Source organism: Hyperolius riggenbachi, chromosome 2 (genome assembly GCF_040937935.1).
Source record: "Hyperolius riggenbachi isolate aHypRig1 chromosome 2, aHypRig1.pri, whole genome shotgun sequence".
Lineage (NCBI taxonomy): Eukaryota > Metazoa > Chordata > Amphibia > Anura > Hyperoliidae > Hyperolius > Hyperolius riggenbachi.
Genome location: NC_090647.1, coordinates 200,704,560 through 200,723,664, shown reverse-complemented (window position 1 = coordinate 200,723,664; position 19,105 = coordinate 200,704,560). Strand labels below are relative to the sequence as shown.

At 41.3% G+C, this 19,105-nt stretch overlaps 1 protein-coding gene across 1 annotated transcript in view; it reads left to right on the top strand.

Moving 5' to 3' along the window:
• PCCA (propionyl-CoA carboxylase subunit alpha) overlaps positions 1-19,105 on the top strand; it is a 647,351-nt gene that overhangs the window by 72,029 nt on the left and 556,217 nt on the right. Inside the window, exons 3-4 of the mRNA XM_068267993.1 lie at positions 3,749-3,796; positions 7,916-7,984. Coding sequence (XP_068124094.1) covers positions 3,749-3,796; positions 7,916-7,984 — 117 coding nt within the window. The remainder of the gene's footprint in view (positions 1-3,748; positions 3,797-7,915; positions 7,985-19,105) is intronic.

Genomic DNA, 19,105 nt, shown 5'->3' with positions numbered 1-19,105 from the left:
CAGAAAAAAATTAAAATCTTGGGTAGAGAATATCTCAGAATACCATAAACACATTAGTTAAACCACAAATTATGGGTATGACTAAAAGACAACCTCGACGAAGAATTAAAGAGGATCCTTAGTGGAAATAATGTAATAAAAAAATCAAATTTTTTATTTACAATATTAATTTCAGTGTTGGCCCTTTGTAAATTCTTTCCTTTTCCTGATTTATACACTCAAATTGACGGCAACATCCTTAGTACTGGCCATGATCTCTGTGGAATGTTGGTTTCTGAGAATTCCAAAGCCTGTCCAAAATATACCTGGTCTCCCAGAAGGGTCTCAGGGTGAGAAATCCACACATCTAATCAGCCTAGGCTAAGCATCACTGGGAGGACAGGGTTATATGCAATATATAGCTATAGGAAGTGTTTCTGATGTTGAAATTAGAATAAAGAACGTAAAAGTGTGTATCCTGAATAATTTTCTGCATTCTGCTATGTGTCGTTACATGTCCTCTTTAACCTCCCTGGCGGTAACCCAGAGTCAGGCTTGGGGTGGAAAAAAAACAGGTGTGGTAATCCCGAGCCTGCCTTGGTGTAGCCGCTGGGAGGTCTATGCGTAGCCTGCAGTGCAGCCGGCGTTTCAGCTCGCCTCCCACTCTGGTGAGATCACAGTTTGTCATTATGGCGACAGACAGCAATCTCACTACAGGGTTACAGCGCCACTTGGAGGACGGAGGGTGAATTGTAAGGCTTCTGTGGATCTCTCTGCGGTATGATTTTTACTGTTTTCCTGGCTTTAGGGTCTAAAAGTGTGCAAAAAAATTGCAATGTTCTAGACCCAAAAATCCAGAAATCCTCATACCAATATTCTAGCAGACATCAAACAAAACATTCATATGAGTTTCGATCAAATTAAAAAAATACGTAACATGGGCAGCTTGGGTAAAGTTCAAATATGAACCAGACTATCAGAGAGTAATCAGTACAACACGGTCAACATCAAGTATACTATATCGGGCAGGCCATGCTTCTGTGTGACATTACTGAATTCATACTTCAGAGGCCTCTCTCTCTCTCTCTCTCTCTCTCTCTCTCTCTCTCTCTCTCTCTCTCTCTCTCTCTCTCTCTCTCTCTCTCTCTCTCCTCCCCCCATATTTATAATAGCTGGCAGAACCAGGTGCCTGGATAACTATTAAAATGGCTAGCAACAAAACACCAACCATGATCTGCAGTAGATAAATATTATATAACAATTCTCATTTATTAAAGGAGGAATTAGCATGAAGATCTATACAAGACAAGTACTTGATGCCCGTGTATTGGAAAATGATGCTCCCTTTCTGCTTTCCTTCTGTATAAAGCGTTCCATTAAGGATTTGCATTGTTCTACAAATTATGCTTTTTGTTTTTCCTTCATAAAACAGTTGGATAAAATCATCATGTCAGTGTAAAATCAAACTGTATTTTTAAGATTGATCGCATTAATGTTATTTTATGGAATGCTGTCAAACTGATGAGTTTGAGAGCCCATAAATATCCACTGAATTTGATACTGCTGTAAACTCATTGTTGAATCAATAAAAAAAAAACACTTTAGATTATTGTGTGATTGTTCTGAAATCACTTGTATGAAATGCATTAAAATATCTGAGTGGGACCAATGTACGTCTGAATGAAATACATTAAAAGAGCAATCAGGAGAGAAATGTGTGCTGTAAATTTATGACGCACTTTTAAGAATACTAATTGATATCCATAACTAGATTGCACCCTAGTCCCAGAAGTGGAGAACAATCAAGTGCTTTACCCAAGTGGTTGGCATCAAGGATAGATCAGTGGTAAAGAAAAACAGTCTGTACATTGAAAGTTCCATGATTGTAGATGTTGTGTTCACTTCCAGGGAATAAACTATTAACGCAACCTTCATGCAGTGTGCAGAACAATTTTCCTTGTGACTGTTTATAATACTAGCTTCTTTGCTATAAAGCCAACCCTCTGGCTATGAGCTGAACCAACTTATGCACATTAGAAGTGTGTGAACACTTGATGAGCATGGCTAGTTCTTTCGTTAGCCAGACAGCTCACATTTTTAGAAAGGTCTGTTAAAAAAAAAAAAAGTGGAAAAAAATTGGTCTCCTGGGTTATTGAAGGTGTTACGTGGGTCTAAATTCACTCCGTGCTCTTCTGTCCGCTTTTTATTAGCACATCAATGTTACAGATTGAGGCTCCCTGCACACTGCAAATCCGATTTGCGATTCCGATTTTCCCTGAATGCAATCAACAGAAAAACGGAGGAAAAAACGCAGCATGCAGTAACGATTAAAAATCGGAATCGGATGTATAAACATTACAAATCGGAATCGCATGCAGTGTGCAGGGAGCCTGATACGTGTTTCTGAAAAGCGGATAGAGGCGGACAGATGGAAACGAGGGAGGGGAATGAGATTCCACTTTCCCCTGTGTTTGCAGCATGTGACCGCTCATCCTCTAGGGGCGGGGAACTTCCGCATGTTTGGCTCATCATGTCATGTCTCGCTTCGGGTGCTCTTTAATATAGCTACCTTATCTGTAATACATTGAAAATTAAAGCACGCCTGAACTGAGAGTTATATGGAGTGTGGCATATTTTAAACAATACACATTACCTGGCTGCCCTGCTGGTCCTCTGCCTCTAATATTTTCAGCCATAGATCCTGGACAGGCATGCATATCAGGTGTTTCTGGCTGAACTCTGACTGCATTAGCTGCATGCAGGTGTGTGATTCAGACACTAATGCAGCCTAAGGGCCCGTTTCCACTATCGCGAATCTGCATGCGTTTCCTGCATGCAGATTCGCACAGCCAATACGAGTGGATGGGCCTGTTTCCACTTGTCAGTTTTCCTGAGCGTTTTACTGCACGGCAGAGCCCTCAGAATTCGCCTGCGTGTGGAATGCATGTGAATCGCCGCTAATGTATTTAATAGGGAAATCGCCTGCAGCTTTGGTATGCGAATTTTGATTCGAATTTGCATGCGAATTCGCATGGAAATTAATGGAAAAGCACACCGGCACTACCATGGTTAAATTTGCATACAGCGTCATCCATGCGAATTTTCATGCGAATTTGCACTAAAATTCGCATACAACCGCATGCAAAATTCGCATCCGCTTGCTAATTTTTACCGCGGCGATTCGCACCGCACAAGTGGAAACGGGCCCTAAGAGATCAGCAAGACAGCCAGACAATTGGTCTTGTTTACAAGGAAATAAATATGGCAGCCTCTATATTCTTGTCTGTTCCTAAACATATCTCTCTTGATCCAGGGAAAGGCGAAAACCTTACAAGGCCTGATCACAACATTGTTTGACATTAAATAGTTCTCACCACAGTATTTTTTACCTTTGCATACTTCATAAATTTGTACCTCAACCCAATCTCAATCCAATTTCTTCCATTATTAACCTTTCCTTATACTGTACATTGTTATATTTTATACTTGCTTTGTACAAACTACACTTGACCAAATCACAGTAAACATTATATTATAGTTCAAGTAAAAAATACGATAAAAAATAAGACATAAAAAAAATACCTGGAGGTAGGTAGCTGCAGTCGGGGTTTGGGTACTGTTGTCTTTATTTTTTTTTTTTTTTACGGTTTTACAGATTGAAATGTGTATAGTTGAATATTATTTTTTTTTTATATATGTACACACTTTGTTCCATTTTACTTTTTTTTTTCCTGTCTTTTGTAACAAAGATTATATTCCTTTCTTCTAGACATTTGAGAAAATTTTAATTGCCAATAGAGGAGAGATTGCTTGTCGGGTATGTATTTTTTCTGTATAAATCCTCTTCCTGTACCGTATCCTATTTTACTTTATAAATATGGAAATATTGAATGCATTTGGAAACATGAGATTGTAGGACTGATCCTTTTCTGCTGTCAGGACAAAAAAAAATCCTGAAATGTTTCTGCTATGGAATATGAATGATATCATGTTTCATGTTTCTTTTGACCGCTTCTCAGCAGGTGTCGGCTGGATTTTGTGCTGCTGTAATATACAGATTGACTGGTGTTTTGGCCCTGATACTTGTGTAATAGTGGCCCGGGGTCGCAGATGACCAGTAGTAGGCCTGCACGATTTCAATTTTTTTCACGATTTTCTTCAAATCAAGCTTTAGCACTAAATTTGCAACATACAATAATATTTACAAACATGCATTGACAGAAAATGACATCATACTATCAAATCGATAGTATGATGTCATTTTCTGTCGTGTTTGTGTCGTGTCTCTGTCGTGCATTGTGAATTTATGCTACAGAACAGGATTCAAAATGTGCAGAAAGTACATTGTGACCAGGGGAGACAGTTAAGTGCAGAACAGAAGTGCCAGATGTGCGGATCCTTCTAATGCAAGGTGTTGACTGTGTTACACTATTCACAGCCGCGCTTCCTCCTGTGAGGCTAATAATTATATACATGGAATGCCTGGAACGCGGAAAATTGTACGCATGAAAAATCACTGCTTTTACGTTTGGTTTCAAAACGATATATCGTGCAGCCCTAGCCAGTAGTGCACAAATTAACAGATATTGGGACCAATATACTAAGCACAAAATGTTTTACTCATGCATTTGTTTTAAATGCCCTGTTGGGTTCACAAGAATTATAAGACAACTTTTCAATGACCCTTTTGGTGTATTTGGAATACAAACTAAACATTCCTCTTGTAGGGAATTACTCCATTACTTCACATTGGGCACCTAAATTCTTTCATATCCGTTGGAAATAGGGATAGGTCAGTGATGGCTAACCTTGGCACTCCAGCTGTGGTAGAACTACAAGTCCCATGAGGCACTGCAATACTGTGACAGCTCTAAGCATAGGGCCAAGGTTAGCCATCACGGGGATAGGTAATCCATAGGTTTCTCCATATTTATCATCACTATCCAAGTAATTTTGCAACAGAATGTTATTAAATATCTTTGTTTTTCTTTGTTTCTGTCTGCTGTTGTTAGTACTTTTTTTTTCTGAAAATCATTGTAACAGTTTATAGCTTTGTGTAAGAGATATCCAGAATATTCCTCTTGGTTTGTTTTTTTGATTCGTAAGTCTACACAAAGCAGAAAGTCAAACGTTTGCAAGTTGGGGACGCCCTGTCTTTTGAATACAAGACGCAGGGACTTTTTCTCCCCATTTTTTGGGGTAATAAAAAGTGTGTCTTATACTCCGAAAAATACAGTAATATTCTTCCCCCAAAATAACCTTGGATAGCAATAACATCCTGACAATTGGTTAAACCCTTCTTCACTTTGAGATATTTACTTGTGTTGGTGGAGTATTGCTGATTGTGTTTCCCATGATGTGGCTCCCTATTATGCTAGGTACATATGATCAGGGCTGTGGAATCGGTACAAAAATACTCTAACTCCTCCGCTTATGAACCCACCAACTCCGACTCCAGGTACCCAAAATTGCTCCGATTTGGACTCCTCGATTTCGACTCCTTATTCTCATTTTTACAAAGGCTATGGATTTGGTTCAAAATGCCTCCACCGCCCCAATTCTAAAGGGCTGATTTCAACAATCTACTCTTTCCTAACTCGCCCGGCGCTCCCACTCACCCATGCTTATATTACCAGATGGGAATCCGACCTGTCAGGCACGAGGGATCGAGAAGACTGGTTAAATATATGGAGCAGGATTTCCTGCTGCTCATCGAATTTACACACTATAGAGGCGGCATATAAGATTATGACGCGCTGGTATCTTGTCCCGGCAAGAATAGCTAAAGTGTTCCCCTCCGCCAGTCCTTTCTGCTTTCGTGGCTGCAGATCACACGGAGACATGTTACACACTTGGTGGACCTGCCCTAGGCTTACTAGATTCTGGTGCCAAGTTTATAGGCTACTCTCAACCCTCTTCCACGTAACCATCCCCAGAAACCCCTGGCAAGCCCTTTTACATGAAAAAATAGACCTGCTAACTTCATCCCAGAACAAATTGGCTTCATTCGTTTTCTCAGCAGCTACAATGACAATCGCCAAAAACTGGAAAAAACCCTCTGTCACTATTGGTGAGGTGAAATCTAGAATCAATTCTTTCATGATCAATGAGAAACTGACTAGCATCTTGAGGGACACCCACAAAAAATTCGAGAAGACCTGGGACCCCTGGATTCAACTAGAACACCCTCTCATGGAGAGTTCCTTGATCAGGAGGCTATGAGACGGGATAGCCCTCTTCTTTCTCTTCTTTTCCTTTTCTTTTCTTCCTCTCTTTTTCCTTCTCCTCTCTCCTTCTACTCTCTTCCCTTTGATTCTTCCTCTTCCATTCACACGCTCCAGCTGAGCTTATCATAGCGACCTCTAGATCGCCCGTCTATCGCTGGACGACGGGCACTAGGGCTCACAGTTTACCCCAGCCTGAAGCTGGGATTATCCCTTCTCCCCACCCATATAATGATCCCAGATAGCTGGACATGGTCCTCTGGGTCACACTTTTATAAAATTTTCTAATTATGCATTACTCCCTTGTTTACGTTAAGATTATGTTATCATCCCCCCTATCGCATGATATTTGACCAATGTTACATTTATCACCCCTCCTATTGTATGACATTCGATTGATGTCTTGTTATTTGTCATGATACTATTTGGCCATTCTGTTAGCCTTAATGTATCTTTCAAAAATGAAAAATTCAATAAAAAATTTTTGAAAAAAAAAAAAAAAAACTCATCTGACTCCGACTCCTCAGTTTATTGAAACCACGACTCCTACTCCAGGTACCCAAAATTGCTCTGACTCAACAGCCGTGTACGCAATACAATTTTCTTACAGATTTACTGTCATATCAACTATTTCCAACATGTCCGATCTGATTTCCAATCGATTTTCAGATCCCTTTTATGGAAAATCGATCAGAAAGCAGATCGGACATGTTGGAAATAGTTGATCTGCCAGTAAATCTGTCTGAAAATTACATAGTGTGTACCTAGCATTAGAAAGCGTTTAGGACCTCTGGTATGTATGGCAGCCTAAAGAGACAATCCTAATACTAGGTCACACTATACAATTCTCTGACAGATTTACTATCAGATCGACTATTTCCAGCAGGTCTGGACTGATTTCCTATCTATTTTCCTTACAATTGAACAGAAAATCAAACGTTTTGGAAATGGTTGATCTGACAGTAAATCTGTCAGAAAATTGCATCGTGTGCAGGGCTGGGGAATCGAGGAGTTGGAGCAATTTTGGGTACCTGAAAGCAGCGTTAATCTGTCAGAAAATTGTATTGTGTGTACTTAGCATATTGACCATCCTAATTTAGAGAAATACTTCCAAAAACCAAATGGCATTCAGTGAAATGCTAAAGCATTCCTTTTATTAGGCTGAAGACACTTTGACAGACTAAATTATGAACAGCAGTCAGTCAAATTGCAGACTAATGGCAAGAACCCACAGTATCCACAATACTTGCTGCAATGTTACCTGATGTCGGGCAACATCATTTAACATAAGCATGTTAAATTATGTTTTCCCCCGTGGCAATCAGGCTTCGTTAAGCCACAGATGTGGCGGTTTGGATCAGGTAGATCCCTTAAAACGCCTGCGCAAAGTACCACGATCACTTGAAGTCTTCTTGCACCCGTCGTATAACATCCTGCATACCTGCTGGCTGGTAGATGGAAGAAGAGGGATCGCGGAGCGCTCGTCGTCAGGGGAATGACGCTGGATCCATCTCTCTGCATCACGAGGTAAGTAAGTTGCTTAATGGTGATCCCAATTCACAAGGCTGCTGGCAATCAGAAGATTTGCACTGTAAGAAGTGCAGTTGGACTGTGTTCCTACTGTATATTTCCCAAGTTTTTATAGAGTTTACCTTTTTATGTTTCTAAAAAGAAACTCCATAATTAATGGATCTAATCTTTGTTGCTACTAGGTTATGAAGACATGCAGGAAGATGGGCATAAAGACTGTTGCAGTGCACAGCGATGTTGATTCTGCTGCGGTATGTTTGTTTTTTTTTCTTTTGTCTCTTTGAACTGTTTGAACATTTGAACGCAAAACACACGTCTGCTGCTGTCATAGGCCAATATAAGTTGACAGGGTTTTTTTTGTTGCAACTACAGTAGTATTTTCTGTGGCGTTATCCCCACTCCTACCTCATCATCTTCTGCATCTGTGTAATCATTTACAGTGGTATTCTCATACAAAAAAAATAAAAAATGTCTGCCTTGTTTCCACAGTGTATACACTTCTAGCTCAGTCTGATAATTGTGCCCAGCAATGGCAGGCTTATCAATTAGCAGTTCAATGTAAAGTAAAGCACGAGTTTTGTAATGCGGACCTGAACTCAGAACTTCATCTCTGCTCTAAAAGATAAGCAACAGCATAATAACCTTTAAAGGAAATTGCGCAAAAGGTGGATCAGCGCAACACCAGGCCGCCTCCGAATGGCCTCCAATCAGAGGTGCGCTGAGCCCCCCCAGAAACTACAAACGCATGACCTGTCTCCTCCTCCTGTCTACCACTGGAGGAGGATGTTAGTTTCCTGTAACAGCTTGCATGCAACCTATTAAGTACTCGTCCCTCCCACTGCGCAATTTTCAATTTTATTTGATTGGCCGCACCCGGGCTATGCATATACATAGGTTAGGATTTAGTTAGTGTTAGGCCCCTCCCATGGAGGATCGACTTCTTCGCAGTGGGAGGGACGAGTACTTAATAGGTTGCATGCAAGCTGTTACAGGAAACTAACATCCTCCTCCAGTGGTAGACAGGTCATGTGTATGCTCGGTGTGTATTATATCCCACAAGGGGGACTTGCACTCTTTTGCAGGTAGGCACTTGCCTGTTTTTAATTAGCGCTGTTCATTTCCTTGCTATGAACCTTTAAAGGAAACAGCCGTGCACGCAGTGGGACGCCTCATTAGGATCTTCTTAGGTAAGCATGGGATTTTGTACCTTGATTCCGCTCGGGTACACGTTTAAAAACGTTGATGTATAAATTTATGAAAACCTCTATTTCCACATAACCAGTGCTGTATTAAAGTGGCATTACATATAAATAATCACCATGAATACAGGGAATTATTCAATCTCTAATGATTGTAGAAAACTGAAAAGGTTTCCTCCCTATATTTCTGTAACTTTGGCCATACACTAGAAGATGTCATGTAAAAGACATATGCTTATCATAGAATTTACCATCAGTAAACGTGGTTTGCTAAAGCAAATGTGTAATGAAGCATGGCTGTGTGGATTTCAAACAGCCAGTTGGGTGCAGAGGAAAAATTAGGATGTTCGCTGTACGTGACAGACATTCAGGCTTCTCATAGTGAAGGGTCAATGTTCTTTAGGGCTGTTTCACACCAAAATGCTTTTAAGTGCTTTTCTGATGGCCAGCATTTTGAAGAGCACTTAGGCAATAAAATCCCGTGGGATGTTTGACACCAGAGAGAATTTGTTTTTATCAAAATTTGCGAAAGTGCTGCATGTAGCATTATTTCAGCTATTGTGATTGTTTTATGTTTACAAAAGCAAAATTGCAGTGAAACCGCTTAGTGTTTGCAATGCAATTGGGATTAGCGATGTTTGATGTGAAGCAGCCCCTACTGCACATTTCCTACAGTAAGCAACCACAATGTTGGGAAATTGGTTGATTTGGCACCAAACTGAGATCATGGGGCATTATTAAATTCTCTTTTCTTCTAGGTTTTCTCCTAGGTGATATTTTCACACCTTATTAATGAAACGCCTATTAAGCTTCCAGCATGCAAGAAAAGCTATTTTAAACACAAAATAAAAATTATCTATGAGTAAACTTAGGATGAAAAGTAAATTGCATACAGCCCCTGATCTCCCAGGGTGTGGCCAGCATGAGTCCAAAGGAGGGGATGCATGCATCAAAGATGAGAAAGCACACGTCACATGACTCAATTTCCCCCTTTTTTTGCTAAAACCCAAATTCTGAGGGAAAATCGTATGCGATTCAATGCAAATACCAACTTCAATGCACGTATCAACTTGATAACTTTGATAAGATTTGAAAGTAGCAGCATTGATTTTTTTTTTTTTTTTTTTTTTTTTTTTTTTTTACCTCTTACCTGTGTCTAAAATTAGTTCTTGTTCCTCTTTTTTTGATTAAGGGCTCGTTCACGTTACAAACACAGCATTACAGTATTATTACTATTGTTCTGCATGGGCATCAGGCATTGCATCAAAAGCAGATGTGTAAACTGGTGTGCTTCGCTGCTCTGCAATGCATTATCACACTGTTGTACTATTTTGGTGTGCTGTGCAGAGCTGCCCCATTCAGTGTAAATGAATGAGGTCGATGCTGGGCTTGATTGCACTGCAGGTGGCTGTGAGTTGTGGTTTAATGCATGACCATAACATACCTATGGTGTCAACAAGCCTTGATTGAGTAAATAGCAGCAGTAGAAATGCTTTCCACGAGGCAAGTAAATTGAAATCCTGTTTAACATGAATCCTAGAATTGTACAGATTTGAAGAACAGAATGTAAAAGATAGCTTTATAACCAGAAGTGGAATTTTCCTTGAAGGACTTGTTCCCATCAAAATGTCACAAAACAGCATATATTTATCTGAACGTTTTCCCGTGAAATTCTGTGCAAGACATTTGCATCGAACTGCATTTGATTTGATCAAAAAATGGGGAAATTGAGTCAATGGTTCCAATGGAAAGCCATATGCACTTGCAGCACTCTTCAGATCTGAATGAGGAATGAGCCCTAAGCCCATAGTGTCCTGGGTGCTTGTACTATTCTAGTGCTGTATTCTGCAATTGAATGTGCACAGCACAAAATGGGTGGGCACCACCACCAAGTAAATAATAGCAGTTTTATTCCATCACATGGACAAACGGTGACCGACCGCTGTTTCGGGCAGAAGCCCTTGTAAAATCCACCCATAGCTGACCCATTTTGTGCTGTGGACATTGTGAGCCCCAGTGACAAGGGGCTGGGGTTTTGGCGCAATGCTTATACTTCCTGTGGCGTTTCTTCACACTTTGGAATTTTGCAAATTAATGTGCGATAAAAAAACACTTATTTAAATCCTAGACGTTTAATATAAATCTTTTATTAAAGGTCCATAGACTATGCATTGTCATTTATACTGCATCATGTTTAAATTCAAAGATTGCTATGACCGTACTTTTACGCTTGAAAAGTTATAAAAGCCTTGCTGGAGGCAAATGTACATGATACCTTTTTATATACTGTGCAGCCAGGAAGGTAGGAGGAGCACCAAAAGGTAAGTAAAGGTGTGCCACGATCTCAGCCTTTATGTCCCATAAGGCTCTCCGCAGTAATGCTCCAACGATGGATCGGCACCACACTCAGGTAAATGTATCAACTCGTTTATTGAATACGAATCTCAGCATTAGCAATGACAGGCACTGTTTCAGCATAGCATAGCATGGCTAATGCAATTTGATAAAGGGCTATGCCCGAAACAGCGTCTAATGCTGTGATTCTTATGCAATAAAAGTGCTGATACATTTACCTGAGTGTGGTACCGATCCATCGTTGGGGGGGCTGGGGGGGGGGGGGGTGATTAATTGCATATTTTGCCAGATCCCATTTTTGAATATTTAGTTATTTATTTTGAATTAAAATTTATTAGCGCTGTGGATCTAGCTACATGCAGCAATTCCTGTCACTTTTGAAATCATGTGTAGTGTTTTGAGTTCAAATGTTTTTACAGGATCTGTATAAAGTTTATGATAAGTGAAAAGTAGGTTAACGCTAATTGGATTCGAACAAAAGAAGGTATAGCATAAACCAGTGACTGAGATGTAATTTTATTTGGCATTTTTAACACAGCAGGACTTCTATAGTCAGGGAATGTAATGAACTATAAAAGACTGGAAGCTTCCCATGGGATCGTAATGTAAATTACAGCAAGTGTACTGTGCAAATGATGAGTAATAATGCTTGTACCTTATTGATATGTCCATATTTTCAAGACATGCAGAGAGATGATACAATTACTTTACGTATGTTTTATATAACACATCTTACCAGTGTCTAGCTGTCTAAAAAAATTACTCACTGAAAAATGTGGTTTTCAGCTCAAGTTTAATTTTCAGACCAGAAGAGGGTGACTTGTATTGATGTTCTCTCCTATCATGCTCCCATTCCCGACCCTTCCCTGCCCTATTCACTGCTTAGTCCAAAGTCAAATTTCATTTCATGGAATGATGATGAGGGGGGAGGGGGGGGGCTTTTCTGTGGTTGGATTGGGAACCCATAGAGGAAGGGACGATGCAGAGAGGTGTGAGGATCCAACATGAATATACATCTATGCTCACCGTAGGTGGCTTTGCCTCAGGTCAGATAAACTTCAGACATTAAAAACCTATGCATTAAAGTGTACCAGAGATCAAATCAATTAAAAATGTGATACTTACCTGGGGCTTCCTCCAGCCCCATAAGCTCGTGTAAGTTCCACCCCGTCCTCCCATGGACTGCCCGAATCAGCCCCAGTAACAGCTCAGTCGCGTCCAGTCTGGGTCTTCTGCGCATGCGTGGACCTCCCGCGCATGCGCAGAAGACCCAGACTGGACACGACTGAGCTGTTACTGGGGCTGATTGCGGCTGAACGACAGACCACGGAAGGACGGAATGGGACTTAGACAAGCTTATGGGGCTGGAGGAAGCCCCAGGTAAGTATAAAATCTTTAATTGATTTGATCTCTGGTTCACCTAAAGGCAAACAGTGCAATTAGTATAGCATGCTGGTTTCAGCTGAATTCCTTTATAGTTGTTGCAGTTAAGTTACAGATATAAAATTCATATAAATCAGTGATGAGCGAAAATGCAAATATTCTTTTCGCTGAATTTTCGCGAAAATAAGTACTATTTTCGTTTCGAAAGGCGAAAATTCGCCTAAAGTCCGTTTTTTCGCGTTGAATTTCTAAGCCCCCTTACAAGCTAGAATCACCAAATTTGCAGGGTATATTAAGGAGATATGTAGGTACAAGAGGAAAAAGAAATTTTTCAAAAAGACCTTATAGTTTTTGAGAAAATCGACTTTAAAGTGTCAAAGGAAAAAAGTATACATTTAAATGCAGTAAATGACAGTTACTGTAGCAAACCTAGCAGTAGTGTAAATTTACTAATATCAAAAGAAAGGGCCAAGTGTAAGTGCAAACTGCCAAGTGCAAAGGGCCGAGTGCCAAGTGCAAAGGGCCAAGAGCCAAGAGCAAGTGCCAAGTGCAAAGGGCCAAGTGCAAAGGGCCAAGTGCAAAGGGCCAAGAGCCAAGAGCAAGTGCCAAGTGCAAACTGCCAAGTGCAAAGGGCCAAGTGCCAAGTGCAAAGGGCCAAGTGCCAAGAACAAGTGCCAAGTGCAAACTGCCAAGTGCAAAGGGCCAAGTGCCAAGTGCCAAGAACAAGTGCCAAGTGCAAACTGCCAAGTGCAAAGGGCCAAGTGCCAAGTGCAAAGGGCCAAGTGCCAAGAACAAGTGCCAAGTGCAAAGGGCCGAGTGCCAAGAGCAAGTGCCAAGTGCAAACTGCAAAGGGCCAAGTGCCAAGTGCAAAGGGCCAAGTGCCAAGAACAAGTGCAAAGTGCAAACGGCCAAGTGCAAGTGCAAAGGGCCAAGGGTCAAATGAAAAGGGCCAAGTGCAAAGGGCCAAGTGCAAAGAGCCCTTGACTCTTGGCCCTTTGCACTTGGCCCTTTTCATTTGACACTTGGCCCTTTGCACTTGGCCCTTTGCACTTGGCCCTTTGCCTTTGCACTTGGCCCTTTGCCTTTGCACTTGGCCCTTTGCCTTTGCACTTGGCCCTTTGCACTTGGCCCTTTGCACTTGTCCCTTTGCACTTGTCCCTTTGCACTTGTCCCTTTGCACTTGTCCCTTTGCACTTGGCCCTTTGCACTTGGCCCTTTGCACGTGCAATTGGCCCTTTGCATTTGGGCCTTTGCACTTGGGCCTTTGCACTTGGGCCTTTGCCTATGCACTTGGCCCTTGCACTTGGCCCTTGCACTTGGCCCTTTCTTTTGATATTAGTAATTTTACACTACCTCTAGGTTTGCTTAAAGGGATCCTGTTGGAGGGGGTCAGGGGAAAATGAGTTGAAGTTACCTGGGGCTTCTAATGGTCCCCCGCAGGCATCCTGTGCCCGCGCAGCCACTCCCCAATGCTCCGGCCCTGCCTCCAGTTCACTTCTGGAATTTCAGACTTTAAAGTCTGAAAACCACTGCGCCTGCGTTGCCATGTCCTCGCTTCCCCTGATGTCACCAGGAGCACACGGTGCAAGCACAGACCATACTGGGCCTGCGCAGTATGCTCCTGGTACCGTCAGCGGGAGTGAGGACACGGCAACGCAGGCGCAGTGGTTTTCAGACTTTAAAGTCTGAAATTCCAGAAGTGAACCGGAGGCGGGGCCGGAGCATTGGGGAGTGGCTGCGTGGGCACAGGATGTATGTGGGGGACCATTAGAACCCCCGGGTAACTTCAACTCATTTTACCCCGACCCCCTCCAACAGTATCCCTTTAAGTAACTGTCATTTACTGCATTTAAATGTATACTTTTTTCCTTTGAAATTTTAAAATCGATTTTCTCAAAAACTATAAGGTGTTTTTGAAAAAATCCTTTTTCCTCTTGTACCCACATATCTCTTTAATATACCCTGCAAATTTGGTGATTCTAGCTTTTAAGGGGGCTTAGATATTCAACGCGAAAAAAACGGACTTTAGGCGAAAATTAATGCGAAAATATTAATGCGAAATTTCGCCCTTTGAAGCGAAAATAGTACTTATTTTCGCGAAAATTCGGCGAAATCGAAAATGGGATTTTCGATGCGAAAATGGCTTTGGCGAAAATTCGCAAGCAACACTGATATAAATGTGTTCCTAAAATAAGTGGCACATTAGGACCTAGTGGTGATACTCCGACATGTCCTCATGTGGATTCTGCTCATGCCATGTGGTTGGACTTGAAGGTTCTGGGATACAGTATTTATTTGTGCTGGAGTGTCTTTTTCATTCTTTCAGTTTACTTAAAATGGTCAAGTACAAAAGATCTATACATGATAAAGAAATATGACTGTAATGGTACCCATACATGGTACAATTAAAACGTTAAATTTTCCTGTTAATTTGACTAAAACAATTGAATGGCGTGAAAAAAGAAAATCTATTTTTTTCTGTTCAAGAAAAAAACACACTGACTCCGTTTTTTCGATAAAAATCTTATTGGACATGTTGGAAAAATCTGGGTGATTGTTTGTGAAATTGTATAGTATATGGTAGGTTGTATAAGAAAATACTATTAGATAAACCAACTTTTTCTTCATATTGGATCGTTTTTCTTGGATTTTCAGAAAAATTAAGCGTTCCTGTATGGTACCTCCAAAAATAATTTTAAAAACTATTTGACCAATTGGAATAATAGATCGAATTTCTCTGATTAAAAAAAAAAATGAAAAAATTGTGCAGTGTCTAGACATTATTAGTCCCTGCAGCATTGCAGTCACACAAAAATTGCACTACAAAATTGCACAATTGCATTTTGCAGTCACAAGTGTGAACCAACCCTCTGAGTTAGGGACTGATGAGTGATGAATTGCTGTAGTATATGTGCGCCAACAAATGACATGCTTATTATCAAATGGTTTATATTTGGGTTTAATGCTTTTCTGTTACCTGTTTTCAGAAAAACAAGGGGATGTTATTAAAATTACAATTTTCAGTTAAATATTCAGTGCTGCTATTACGGTGTTATATTTTGCTTTGAAGTATTGAAAATAGGAAATCATTTTTATTGTGAGTAAGAATGCAATATTTTAATAGGTCTCTTTGTGCTAGATATTGATCACTAGGATCTGCTGAAATTATTTTCTGAATAGTGAGACGCAGTTGCTCCTATGTTTTTGTTGATCTTACATGGTCCTGCATTCAGTAATATAAACTTAAGTAGCAGTTTAATAATTTGCTTTTGAGTGCCGCAGAGAGGTCAACAGGATGCTAAGGAGTGTCAGTACTCTGTAATTTATAGAGATAAAGGGCACACTTTACACTCATTCCAGGAATGGCCTGCCATTGTAGTCCCCAACTCCCTCTATTACATGTCTTTTGTGCACCTCTAAGAAAAGGGATTCAGCTGCTGGAAGGTACAGGGCAGTAGGTGCTGGTAGAAAGTACTATAAATTCTGCTGATAAGGCAGATTTGGGTAACAAAAAAGGGGTTGAAGGTGATGACTGAAGGGTTACAAATGAGGGGCATGCTCCTTTTTTTTTTTTTTCTTTTTAAGTGGACTTAAGAGATTTATTGTAGTCATGAACTGTATTTCTGGAGCTATTATTTTGATTACTATCAGTAATTGGCTTCATTTTGGGTATTTCAATGCAGTAGAATAATTCTAGGTCAACTGGAGCAAAATGGAGAAGCAGACAATTGGACATTTTCATAACACTCTTTTCATTTAATTGAACAGGTGTAAGTCCTGTCCTGGATAGCGCTGTGTTGTGTAACGACTTGTTAACTTTGATAAGATATGAAAGCAGCAGCATTGCCAGGGTTTTTGGCATCTCACCTGTGTCTAAAATGTTTAATAAAATTGTCAGAACCTCTCACCAGAAGAACTTAATTTTGTCACAGTTCCAGAACACATGTATGATATTTCGGAGTAATTTAAAGGACAAGTGTAATGAGAGGGATTTGGAGGCTGCCATATTTATTTCCTTTTAAACGATATCTGTTGCCTGGCTAGCCTGCTTCTATTACTTTTCGCCATAGACCCTGAACAAGCATGCAGATCAGACAAGATGATCTGCATGCTTGTTACTGATTCAAGGCCTGGTTCACATCTGCGTTTTTTTACGGAACGTAACCGAGATGTATACTGTACAAACGGAATGGATGTGAAAGGATCCAGTGTTTAACCTATTGGAGCGTTCACATGCGTCCCTTGCTACTGGTGCGTTCCATTCCCAGGACCAAAAAAATGCAGCAGGCCCTAATTTTCCGGACCGTTCTGCCCAGCAGAACGGAACCGGACAAAAAAAATGCTGCTGCATTGGGGCAATGGAAAACGGAACGATTCTTCACACCAGTGAAGAAACGGACTGTTCCACGGGGGATGCGGTGATGTGGGGGCGCGAAACTGAACTGCGCGAGGGTGCAGCTGCTGGGCTGGCGGGCGGGTGAGCGAGGGTAAACCGGGCCTTAAATACCTAAAGGCCAGCGGTAGAGGTTTCCGTCGTCTTCTGCATCATGTGACTAGTCACATGACGCGCTGTGTACTGACAGCGCAAGAAGAGGAAGCCTCTGCCGCTGACATTAGGTATGTACTTGCTGGCAAACAGATTGAAAACCGATACGATCCATCGGTGATCAGATCAGTTTTCACAATCCGTTTGCCAATGTGCACAGACCCATCCGGATCCGGTGAAGCGGAGACCGGATCTGTTTGGCTCATATTTTCTAATGTGAACTGGGCCTTATTCAGACACTACTGTCCCGCTGGTTTATAAGATAGCTTTATGTAATCTATCGTGTGAACCAGCGGGGCTCTGGGGCTGCAATTTGGCACAGAGGTTGTTTGGGGGATCCCCTCTCTACCCTGAAAATTTGGGAAGTGTAGGAGGTGGGGAAACTGAGATTTTTCGGGTAAATAATATTTAAGTTCCCACTGAGCATGAGTGATACTCGGTGAGGAAGGCAGCTTCTGGACAGCACGATCAGACATAACACTGGAATTATTAGCTTTTTATTGGCCATCTCTACAATACCTTGAAGGACTTGCGTTTCCCTAACATGTAGTTGTTTCGCAATACAGCATCTTTTGCAGCCAGTGGAGTGCTGCCTCTTCGTTCACTTGGTATACCTGGACCTTAGAGCAATCTGGTCGAGGCCAGACACCAGCAGATACCCAGTACAGTTTTACCTGGGTGCTGTTCTCTGTTGGATTCACATTTGGGGCATTACCTGAGATGGTACACTGGCCCTTATTTATACTTACCTGGGCCTCCTCCAGCCACACGAGCACAGTGGCCTCTCTAGCTGTCTTATTTGCATCCTCCGTTCTGCCGTTCCCGGTAATCCGGTCAGTCGCTGCCAATTGTGGGCTTCTGCGCATACATGGATTGGCCATGCGCTCGCTCCCATCCTCAGGAGCATGATGAGGGACGCGTGCACGGCCGAGCCACACATGCGCAGAACAGCGCGCCCGTCTGGATCAACGGGAGACATAGCGCAACAATGAAGGGGCCGAAGTGGACGGCGAGGGAGGCCACGGTGCTCATGAGGCTGGTGGAAGCCCCCTGTAAGTATAAATAAAGCACAATGTACCATCTTGGCGTCACTTTAACCTTAAATAAGGTAAAATTAGAGCAAAGGCAACACATATACCTATTCATTGATGTGGTCTTGTGCTAGGTCTACATATGATGAGCACTAGTGCTAGTCATCGGGGTACCGCAATTGCAATGGGTATAATAAGGCTATTGGCTTAATGCAAGTTGGTTCCCTTAAATTAAATTCCCACCCACTATGCAGTCTAACTGCTCATAAGCAAAAATGTGTTGGTTCAAGCTACATAAAAACACTAAAACCAACAAGTTTCACCCTGAACAGGGCTTCATCAGGAGCACGTGCAGGTGTCATATGTACAATATATACAAAGTTGTATGAACCGCAGCATATCTGAGCTAGAAACCAGGGACCATATTTCACTAGAGGTTAGAGCCAGTTAACTGTAAATTTTTAAAGCGAAATATAACCCATAATTTCTTCTTAGCTCTAATAGAATATTCACAGCATATTATATACAACCAGCATTTTTTTTAATAGAACATCATTCAAAGGGTTAATCACAGACTTTAGAAGCTCCCCTGGCAGTAGAGCTGCTGCATTCAAATGTTAATTGTAATCTTGTGTTTACTTAAATGGATCCAGTGTGGAATGTGACACATTCTCTGACTGTGCAGAAGCTGGTGGACACAGAGAGAGAGTCACAGCTTCTCTGCCTGACTGAATGAATGAATGAATAAAACCAGTTATTAATAAAATGCAAAGTCAGCTCACAAAGCAAAAAACTGTACTTTTGGGAAGCTATAACTTATAAATGAATAATAATACTTATGCACAAATGCAAATATGA